This window comes from Psittacula echo (genome assembly GCF_963264785.1).
Source record: "Psittacula echo genome assembly, chromosome: 2".
NCBI classification, from domain to species: domain Eukaryota; kingdom Metazoa; phylum Chordata; class Aves; order Psittaciformes; family Psittacidae; genus Psittacula; species Psittacula echo.
In genome coordinates, this window is record NC_137737.1 from 57,886,323 (window position 1) to 57,894,946 (window position 8,624).

The 8,624-nt window shown below is 45.8% G+C and overlaps 1 protein-coding gene across 1 annotated transcript in view; it reads right to left on the reverse strand.

Moving 5' to 3' along the window:
* Nucleotides 1–4,693, reverse strand: part of OBSCN (obscurin, cytoskeletal calmodulin and titin-interacting RhoGEF) — a gene marked incomplete at both ends in the record, with an annotated part of 174,394 nt that extends 169,701 nt beyond the window's left edge. The window contains one exon of the mRNA XM_080609638.1: nt 3,562–4,693. Coding sequence (XP_080465764.1) covers nt 3,562–4,693 — 1,132 coding nt within the window. The remainder of the gene's footprint in view (nt 1–3,561) is intronic.
* Nucleotides 4,694–8,624: the final 3,931 nt, after the last annotated feature.

Genomic DNA, 8,624 nt, shown 5'->3' on the forward strand with positions numbered 1-8,624 from the left:
TTAAGGCATATAACGAAGGCAGTAACATTTCTAAAGAAGGAAACATAAGAAATAAGAGTCTCAAAATGCCTGCCTACTGGGAAAAATGTGAGATAGAAACAGCAAAGCAAAACCCTGAGGGAGCAGCACAGAGCAAGAGCAGCTTATGGAGTTAGCAGGAAACTGCAAGAGCTTAGATCAGACATGAATTTGGCTGCTTGTCTTGAGAACATATTTCTCCAAAGAGTCATAGGCTTTTTGTTTGGTCCATACCAAGCAAACTAGCAATGAGATGATGTTATTTTTTAAAAGCAGGTCCTGCTAACACATATTTTGCTAAGAATAGGTGCAGCCTGCAAAGAAGCCAATGTTTTCTTAACCTTCTCAAGGCATATCTGCCTGCTTGACTTGGTCTTCTCACTCGCCTACATTTCCCCTTGCTTATTTCTGGCCTACTCACAGGCATTCCTTTTATTATTCCAAAGGCAAGTTTTCCCTCTGCCTAGCAAAAACGGTCCGGTGAGAGTAAGAACATGGAAAATCCTCCCAACAGGAGCTCTCTAAAGGTGCACAGACAAGATTCCACCACTTTGTTACTTTGGTTTTCCTAGCTATTGTGCTTTCCAAGTTTCCTTTCTGCCTCCAAACTTCTCAAGTTGCAATTCTCTTTCAGATCTCAAATGTGACTGTCATGAGAGTGGTCATCCAAAATCACTCCAGGTCAGAGATAGCATGGAGCAAGAGCAGCTCATGGAGTCTGCTTTTCCAGTCTCTATCCTATTTGGCCTGCAACCTTTAACCTTTTCATACAGTATCTGATTACTGTATTGAAGGACTTAGATTAACATTGCTTGGCCCAGGTCCGAGGATGGAGACCTGTATACTGTTCTCTCTAACTTTATACATGGCTTATAGGGACATCTCCAAAGCCTTCAGGATATTCAAGTTGGTTATTCATGTTTCTTCCATTATCTCTGCTCTTCGTCAAAGAGGTTTACCCTTGTGAACCATTTACTAACTTGTTCTACATCTATTCTACATCTTGTTCATCAGCTATCTGGGAATTTTTCAGTGCATGGCTTGTGATTTTATCCCTGCTCTAGACGCTTTTCTGAATCAGAGCAATACACTTTGAGGTTTCCTCAATTGTGCAAATGACACTTTGCCCTGAAGCCTCTCCTTTGAGATTTATGTCTGATTCACTACATCTCATGTCAGAACAGCCCAAAAATCACTTTCATTTCAGCTTTATGTTCTTTAAGGCATGGGCTCAGCATAGTGCTTACTAATGGGTTGGGCCTCTAGATCTAGGATCTAGATTGACAAAAATAGGTGGCTTTTCTAGAGGTTTGACCTGTGCCCAAGTCCTATGACTTGAGACACTTCTAAGAGCCAACTTACAGACAGGATGTTGGGCTAGGTAGTCTTTTTCTATTATTACCTTTAAAAGACCCATAAATATTCTCACTTGCATTCTTGTGTTGAAAATGTGTGAGGCAAAATGTCAGATCGTATTTAACTTATCTTTCTTGGTACATGTGTGTACAGACACGTGCTATAGACGCAGCATGACAGGATTACCTGCAGAAAGACCAACACAGCAGCATGGTGCTCACCAGGGGTAGCTGCTTAGAGAATTTCCATGACTGAGCAAAGGGAGGTTATATGGCAAGATGACCTGTCTCCCTAAACCCAATGCCAAATGAGCTAATAGCATCACCAATGGCATAAACAACAGAATTAAAAGCTCACTTCACTACTACATCATTCTGAGCTGCCTTTGGAGGGCTGAGAAGGAATTCTGGTGACACAAAGGAGAATCATCATTCAGGGCCTAAGTATACCCAACACACATAGATTTTCCATGGCAGCCTTGGTCAGAAAGCCAAACATGGCACAGCGTAACAAAGAAACAAACCACAAACATTTCCATTTAAGACCTCTGACTCACAGGCATATCCTGACAATGGACATTGATCGATAACCTTTTCCCATGGCACTCACTCCCAGACTCGCTGCCTCACATGTTTTCCCCATCTCCTTTGGAACAGGTTGCACCAATGGAGAATAATCAGATAAGCATGGGCAGAGGGGAGGGGTTTGTCTCTGCAAGACAGGTGCTGGGCAAGTAACAGAGCTTGAACCATCCTCAAAGCGAACATCCACCAAAGGGCCAGGCTCGGTCTTCAGCTCCGAGTCCCTACTCATGAGGTAATCACAGCTTTATGGAAGAGGACAAATGCCCTTCCCAACGTCACTCAGCACTTCCAACAGATAGCAATGAGTGGGAAGAATGCCAGTGAGTTCCATAGATCAGGTGTCACTGATGGACATGGGCACTGAGTCACTGACGGGAAAGATGGCAAGTATGAAAAGAGAGGTCCAGAAAAGGGAAACCAGAAAAAGAAGTAAAAACTGAGACTTCGAAACACAGACCATTCCTACTCATTTGGACTTCTAATTTATTTTGCTGCCAGTCAAAACCCACTACTTTCCACTCGAGTGGCAAAGCCTTTTGAGTCTGAGGGTTAATTTACAGGTGCTACCTGGTTGCAAACAGTAACCTTGCCAAATGGAAGAGCAGCTTAAAAATTTAGAACTTCCTTTGTGAGAATGTGTGTGTCACACTTTTTGTCACTATTTTGAAGAACTTGGCCTGACCTCCACCAGCACTGAGGGACCTTCTGAAGGCAAGTTCTTCACCACTGACCACAGGAAACAGGGGCATCCTGGTCCTGGTAGAGTTCTGGGAGCATACAAGGACTATAGGCTATCCAGCAGCACAAACTGAGAAAACTCAGAAGAACCTGGCAAGAACAAGGCTGCTGTTGGGTCACTGTACAGGAAAACTGAGATGGACTGTAACTAGAGTTGGAGTAGGAGTAGGTCCCCCCAGGGATCCAAGGCAGTCTGACACACTCAGCTTGCAGGGAGGAGTTTCCTCTACTGCTGCTTAAATGGCACGTGTATGACAGTTTAACTAAGTCAGGTGGTGAATATAAACGCAGATGTGATTAAAGTCTGGAGGGTAAGACGGGGCTTTAGCAGTCACTGATCCAGAGGGTGGTAACACGTCTCCTAGGTTACTATAAAATCAGGATGGATGGGAACACTAGAGATCTGGTTCATCCTAGGTGCCCACAACCAGCCAGTTCTACAACATCTATCCCTGACTGTGAGGGTGATGAGGCCCTGGCACAGGTTGCCCACAGAAGCTGTGGCTGCCCCATCCCTGGTAATGCTCAAGACCAGGTTGGATGCAGTTTGGAGCATGGTCTAGTGGAAGATGGGGGTTGGAATTAGATGACCTTTAAGGTCCCTTCCAACCCAAACCATTCTATGATGCTATGGTTCTATGACTGGTGCTTGTTTAGTCCCCTTCCTAACCCCCTCTAGTGATGCGACTCTCTCCCTAGATCATCTATTCCAGTGCTTAACCCTGTTTACAGCTGGAGGGTTTTATCCATGTCTAACACACACTTCTTTGCAGCACTTTGGTGGCAGAAGTTTTGTTCATGCTCCCACCCCAGGAGCTGTCCACCAGCAGGCTTGTCCACCCCAGTGAGAAACACAAGCACCTACCTTTGACGGTGACAAGCACAGAGCTGTAAGTCTGGCCTGCCAGGTTGGAGGCCGTGCAGGTGTACAGCCCATTGTCTATCTGCTTGCAGAAAAGGATCTTCAGCACAAAGCTCTCCTGATCATCCTCATAGATGACATGCCGCCGCCCTTCCACAATCACCTCATTGTCCTTCTTCCACACAATCTCTGGTTTGGGTTCACCCGTCACATAGCAGCTCAGCTTGGCATGCTTCCCCTCCGTCACACTGCACACGCGTGTCAGAGAACCAAAAGTTGCATTGCGAGCCCCTTTGGTGGTGAGTCCAGCAGCCCTCTCATAATCCCGGGAGAGGCTGTAGCCAATGCTAGACAGCCCTTCTGGCATGGAGTAAGACTGGGCAGACATTGAATCAAGAGTCCCATGGGAGATGTCCATCTTCCTGATCTCCTCCCGCCTCTTTTGCAAGTGGGACAATAAGGATGTCGTCTTGCCGCAGCTGGTGTCGAAGTGGCTGCTGCTGCCCGGGTTGGAAGAGCCCTGCTTTTCCACTACCAGCGCAGCCGAAGCGCTGGCAGAGCCAATGGGGTTCTCTGCCCGGCAGGTATAAGTGCCACTGTCAGCCAGCCGGGCACACTGGATGGTGAGAGCGTTTGACTCCCCAGCAGACTCAATCTGGAAGCGCCCAGCATCAGCCCGGTTCCTCACGTGTTTCCCATCCTTCTCCCAGTTCACATAGAGAGGAGGGCTGCCCTGGATTTTGCATTTGAACATGGCATCTTCTCCCAGTGTTACTTTGATGGAGGAGGGTTTCTGGATGAAGTATGGGGCTGACTCTGTTACTGTGGTCTCTTCTCCAACTTTGATGCTGACAGCTGCAAAAGCTTCACCGATGGTGTTCTTGGCTCGGCAGATGTATTGGCCACTGTCCTCCAGGCTCAGATCATAGATGGTTAGCTGATAGAGATCCCCATCTTCTGTGGTTTTAAACCTTCCCCCAGACTGGACTGGAAGTTTATCCTTTTCCCAGCTCACAGACGGGATGGGGTTTCCAATGATCTGGCAGCTCAAGGTGGCATCCTTCCCCACAGACACTATAAACGCCTTAGGCCGGGTCAAGAACCGGGGAACTCCACTGAATGAGCTGTAATCCATCCTGATTTCCTTCCTAAAGGGTGACAAAGAAAAATATCAAGAGAAAGCAGATTAGATGGCAAAGGCAATGAATTGCTGTACTTCCTTGTATAAGGGGCTGGAACTGGATGATCTTTAAAGTCCCTTCCAACCCAAACTATTCTGTGGTTCTATGATCAGGATGATTGTCAGCTACAACAGTCATGGTTTCATTGTCCTTCTCATTAGGCCTTGGAATATTTTAGGTCTTGCAGATTCCTTAGATTTAAGCTCAATAAACTGCTGATGAAGAAAGTAATTCACTTCCGCATGGAAGTCACTATGCAAAATACAAGTCTTAGGGAAGCTCATACAGAAAGAACACAGTGGTCCCTGTCAGCTTTGTCACTAGAAAGGCGACCTGCACTAATGCTATATAACATATGGGCTGGTTCTGTAGCCACAGAGAAACAGACATTCAATTCTGAGAGATGCGTCTAAGCATCAAGATACCTCCTCCATCATGCTCATCTCTTCATTTTCGTTTCTCTTTTTCTATCTCATTGCCTTTGTTCTGTTCAATTTTTGTCTTTCTCTTTGGGTTTCTTTTTTTCATCTCTCACCCTCTCTGATCATTACCCATCCCTATGTCTTGTTCCCTGAATCATGTTCTCACAAACGTTACAGTAAATCCCTCTACTGTTGAAGCCAGCCTTCAGGAGGACACACAGATAAGCCTGTCATATTATTGTGGATATTTCTCTTTATTCCCAGCTTCTATTCAACACAGCCACTGAGATGCAGCTATTTTGATAGTGATGGTAGATAATGAGTATCTATGGTTTATAGATAGCCACACCCAGGTGGTGTACGGCCTGACACAGCTATAGTGGGGATGGGCATTTGTGCACAAGTATGGCTTGGTGCACATGCATCATGCTCCTAAGCGTGCAAAGCCACACGAAGGAACCACTACAAGGAATGCGTGTAGCAATCCAGATAGTGCCAGCCTTTTCCAAAAAGACCCCACGCAGCTTAGGGCTTACAGGAAAGATGTCTCATTGCCTGCTTATTTGCAACTGCTCTCAGAGGGGCTATGCACCAACTTAAAGCTGTTTGATGACACGGACCAGCCAACGGGATGAGTCTTAAACAGTGTTCAAAACCGAATCTCAGAACAATTCTGGTGCTGTTGTGTCCTGAGAAAGTCAGAAGCAATCAGTGGCACTAATCCTTGCAGCTATGTTCACAGAATTGACCCATCCCTGTGCAGTTGGAGAGCAATACAACAGCGCTCACCACCTTCAGGGTCCCCTGAAAGTCCACATAACACACAAACTTTTCTTGCTTCCCTACTACTCCTTACATGGACCCCTGAGTGTACTTTGCCTTCTGCTGGAGTGAATCTACTCCTAATCCTTCAAGAAGACCTTTTCCGTGAATTGGCTAGCATTTACTTTGATAAGTATAGCACAGCTAAAGACCTGGTCTCAACCCCATTAACACCAGTAACCATGCACCAGCTGCCTCTCTCCGGGAGCAGGATTAGTCATGGTGATAGTGCTCTGTAAGGAAAGCAGGCTTCCCAGCTCCAGCCGTCTCTGGAAGTCCTACTCAGAAGACTGAGTGCACCATTTCTCTCCAAGCAACTGTTTGGCCTTGTGACGCCAGGCACTCCTATCTTAGCAAGCTCATGCAGCTGAGCTATATGAATGGTGTCTACTCCGGGTGACTGTAGTGTTACTCTCACATCGGTGCTTTTTCACCTGCAAAATGCCACACAAAGCAAAACAACCAGGGCACTGCGTGTTGTAACTCAGAAAGGAAATAATAACCAGTGACCGTGACAGAAATATCCTGCTTAATCCTACAGCAGTTTGGCTTCCTCGCTGGCCACAAATCCACCCACTCTCTCACCCAATGGCAGATGCTCTCACAGTCTCCCTCCACCTCCAGCAGAAATCAGCAGGAGCAGCCAAAATCCTGCTTTCATTTCTTGAGTCACCATCTGAGCAGAGGTTTCGCTATTTTCTCAATCCTCCTCCAGCTCCTCTTGCAGTGCCTTAACTTTAATGTGCAAATCACTGATGGCACCTGGAAGGACTGGATTGACCTTGGGAAAATCACTGATCTTCCCTGTGTCTTGGCTCCCCTCCCATTTCTTCTTCATATCAAGACAGGGATGGTGTTGCAAATAATTATGTGCATAGTGTATATATGACAATGTACTCACTGAAATATATGACAAATCATTTAAGAAAATTAATAACAGATTATAATTTTGATGGTTTAACAGATTACAATTTTTGGCTGATGGTTAGTAAACCTTTAAGCTTAATTTGGGCCACAGATATAAGACAAAACCAAACATAGTCTTCTTTCTATGTCTAACAGAAAAACACACTACCTTTTATTCTTTCCTGTCTCTCCCCCTCCACAGAACATACAAAACTCTTATTCCACCAGAAATCCTTACAAAGCTTAAATCTGGGGGCAGGGGGGAAGTAATGGGGAAAAATCATTCTTTGTATACACTAAGAGTGTAAAGAATGATTGACTTGGGGTCACTAGTGTGACTTTCTATAGAGTGGTCACCTTCAATACTAGTTGCAATGACTATTCAGAACTATTTTTCCCTTGACCTCAAGCTGGTCTAGAACTCTGTGAACTAGTTTACACTCTTATTGTCCCTCTTACTACATCAACCCTCAACTATCCCAACAACTACCTTCTTACTACCTTCAACCTCCGTCCTCTCTTGAGCTTTAAAATGTATTTTCCATAAACACTTGCAAAGCTGCAAGCAGAGAAGCTGCATGAATGGTTAGAAGACACAGATACAAGCCTTGGGCTTGAGCCAAAGTACATAGAAGTCAGTGGAAATTTCCACTGATGTCAATTGATTGACAATCAGAGTCTTCTGCTAATTTGGGGAAGGATCATTTCAATGTTCAGAGGTGGATGCTGGGATTCAAGTTCAACTCTGGAGAATCCAGCAGTAACAATCACAACATTAGCTAAGAATTAACAATCAAAACATGGACTCAGAGCTCATGTCCTATCTTTCTCAGCCATTTTCTTGAATTTCAGCCTGGACTATGTCATCAAAGCACTTTCATCCATCTTCAGAAGACATTACCATGTCTCATCCTTCCTAGATCCTGAATTGTTTCTGACAGATGTGTCACTCTGACTCATTTCCACCTTCAAATCCATAGGATCTAAAAGGGCTAAACATAAAGTCCTCCTTCAAAGTGGGCTCTGCATTAACACGGAGAAATGCCTGGAGCACAGAGACGGCTGCAGACACAGGAGGTGCCTGCTTGGGAGCCAACTGGTGACCTTTCAGCAAACAGTGGCTTCCCTCAAACCACCTGCCTGATGTTTTCTTCAACATCCTCCTGCTCCCCAGGAGACGTACCCATGTCTGGAGGAGAGCTCTGCTCTGTGGGAGTGTGGTGGAGGCTCTCAAAGCCTGGCTTTTACAAGGGGGAGAGCAGGAATGCTGCTCACTTCCTAAAGCAATTGTGCATCCTCTTCCCCTGCCCTCCTGTGATAAACAGTGCCCAAACAACCCCCAGCTGCTCACTAGTATCTCTGGTAGTCAAGAACAGTCAAAACACACGGAAGCTGCTGTATCAGGTGCCTGTTGGTTTTGCTCCTGAACCATATTGGTACAGTAAATCCACTCAGGACTCTTCTTTCCAGTGGCCACAGCCCCAAGGTTCAGCATCCCTCTCCCATGGCTTCCAGACACTCGCCTGGTGTTTGCAACTCGCTTCTCTCTGTCAGGTACAAGCCACTGTGTCCGCAGACTTCCTGGTGCAAGGTGAGGCACCCATGTCCTGTGCTGTGATCTACACCACACCCTGCTCTCTACCAGCTTTCACCACGTGCCATCATGTTCAATGGTTCTTATGTTGGTATGAATCAGGCTTCCCAGGGCAGTGGTAGAATCACCATCCCTGGAAAT